The following is a 497-nucleotide window of genomic DNA, read 5'->3' on the forward strand; positions in this document are numbered from 1 at the left end:
TACTAAGGGAATTCCCTCTTGTGCACTGTTGGGCCCTGGGCTGTGCACTTTCAGCCCAACCTGAAGTTTCTGTGCTGGGTTCCTGAAGCAGCCGAGTGGACAGTGAGGGATAGCTTGTCATCGTCACATACCCGAAGCCTCCTCTTCCTTCATCCTCCCTTATCTTTCCTGGTTGCATCAATAGACATTTGGATTCCCAAACAAGAAATGTGGGAGTCATTGTTGAGTCCTCCTCTGTCTCTGCAGCTAATCCCAAGTCCTGTCAATGGACTCCCTAAAGGTTTCTCAAGTCAGTTCTTTCTTCTGTGGCCCTAGTGCTAGTGCTGTGGCTCAGTCCTCCTCGTCTTCCTGCAGCACAGCAGCAGCCTTGCCTCATGCCTACCCCTTCAAATTCATCGTTCAAAAGTACTGATCTCACTGTCCAATCTCGAGTTGGCTTAAGCAATAAAGCATTGAGGACAGATTAGGGCCTTACAGGGCCTAGTAAAGAATTTGGA

The 497-nt window shown here is 49.1% G+C and overlaps 1 protein-coding gene across 1 annotated transcript in view; it reads left to right on the forward strand.

Moving 5' to 3' along the window:
• LOC103606998 (aspartyl/asparaginyl beta-hydroxylase-like) overlaps positions 1-467 on the forward strand; it is a 19,037-nt gene extending 18,570 nt beyond the window's left edge. The window contains exon 9 of the mRNA XM_008591556.1: positions 316-467. Coding sequence (XP_008589778.1) covers positions 316-467 — 152 coding nt within the window. The remainder of the gene's footprint in view (positions 1-315) is intronic.
• The last annotated feature ends 30 nt before the right edge of the window (positions 468-497 follow it).

The sequence above is a fragment of the Galeopterus variegatus genome, unplaced genomic scaffold (assembly GCF_000696425.1).
Source record: "Galeopterus variegatus unplaced genomic scaffold, G_variegatus-3.0.2 Scaffold7031, whole genome shotgun sequence".
In the NCBI taxonomy this organism is placed as follows: domain Eukaryota; kingdom Metazoa; phylum Chordata; class Mammalia; order Dermoptera; family Cynocephalidae; genus Galeopterus; species Galeopterus variegatus.